Source organism: Arachis duranensis, chromosome 5 (genome assembly GCF_000817695.3).
Source record: "Arachis duranensis cultivar V14167 chromosome 5, aradu.V14167.gnm2.J7QH, whole genome shotgun sequence".
NCBI classification, from domain to species: Eukaryota; Viridiplantae; Streptophyta; class Magnoliopsida; order Fabales; family Fabaceae; genus Arachis; species Arachis duranensis.
The window spans coordinates 45,951,817-45,953,202 of NC_029776.3; the positions used below are offsets into that span (position 1 = coordinate 45,951,817).

A 1,386-nucleotide genomic window follows, 5' to 3' on the forward strand; every position below is an offset into this window, starting at 1 on the left:
TGGTATTCTATTGCCATGTCTTCCTTATTTTGTTTATTTCGTTCTTTAGTATTGAGTTTCAGATGGGGTAGTAGGTTTTCTCTTGGTGGGGGATTTTGGCGAGGTGTCGTACTGCCGTTCTGCCGTTTGTTGGTAGTTACGACTTGGCTCACCTCCTCATCGTTTATGTATTCCTTAGCGACACTCTGAATCTCGTGCATGGTCTAAACTGGCTGGGTGGTGAGATGCTTTCGGAAATCCTCATTCATGAGCCCATTGGTCAGACAGAGGGTTGTGACTGAGTCCGTGAGTCCGTCGACCAGTAGGCATTCATCGTTGAATCTGTCCAGGTATTTCCTCATGGATTCGTCCTGTCTTTGGATAACTCCTAACAAGTTAATGGGGTGTTTGGTTTTGATGATTCTAGTGGTGAACTGGGCCATAAATTTCTTCGAGATATCGTGGAAGCTGGTTATGGACCCATTTGGGAGGGCGTTGAACCATTTTATTGCAGGTCCGGCTAGGGTTACCGGAAAGGCTCTGCATCGGACCGCATTGGCGGCTCCTTTCAGGTTCATCCTAGTTTCAAAGGTCGTTAGGTGTTCCTGGGGATCTTTGGTTCCGTCGTACTTCATATCCGTGGGCTTGTCGAATCCCTTAAGGAGTTTTTCTCTCAGGATTCTTTCAGTAAAGGGAGTAGCTCCCATTATCACGTGGTCACTTCTTGTGCATATGGCCTCTCAGTGTCGTCGGTCGTTGTTCGTGTCATGTCGGTGACCCGGGTTGCAAGAGATGCTGTGATCATACCTCTTGCCGTGTCACCGTTTAGGTGAGCTATCGTGCCTTCCGTCATTCGCGTTGCGTTGGTGTCCTTGGTCCCGGGTGACACTGCGATCGTACCTCTTACCGCATCACCGCTTGGGCGACCTGCCGTGCCTAGAGGTAGCATGGCTTCCGTTTTCGGTGTGGTGCTTTTCCTTGGTTGCGACTCGGCCCTCGAGTTCCTGCACTCAGAGGTAGAGATCTTGGATTATCTGAGCTACCTTTTCACCCAGGTTTTCGAAAGCTTGTGTTTTGGGGCCGTTTTCTTTGTTTTTCGGAGGAGTAGTCTAGTGAATAGCACTCGCTATCCTTCCATGGGTGTGGGGTGTAGCTTCTCGGTGTTCGGGAGTTGGGTTCCTCGTTTGGGAGTTATTGTGGTGGCTTGGGGATTGTTCTTCGAAGACGTTTGCCATTCTGTCACAACGTCGTAGGTCCCCACAGACGGCGCCAATGTACTGGATGCCTCCGGTACGGGTTGTGAGATGGATCAGGAACCTTCGGGTCGAAGCGGCTGCCGGATTGTTCGACCGAAGCGATGGGGTGGTACCTGCAAAGACACTCCGACGCTCAAGTCAGAATGGATCT

At 50.6% G+C, this 1,386-nt stretch overlaps 1 protein-coding gene across 1 annotated transcript; it reads right to left on the minus strand.

Moving 5' to 3' along the window:
• Nucleotides 1-203: 203 nt before the first annotated feature.
• Nucleotides 204-686, minus strand: LOC107489255 (uncharacterized). Its single transcript, XM_016110014.1, has one exon. It carries the CDS (start codon nucleotides 684-686, stop codon nucleotides 204-206), a length of 483 nt encoding a protein of 160 aa, XP_015965500.1.
• Between the last annotated feature and the right edge of the window lie 700 nt (nucleotides 687-1,386).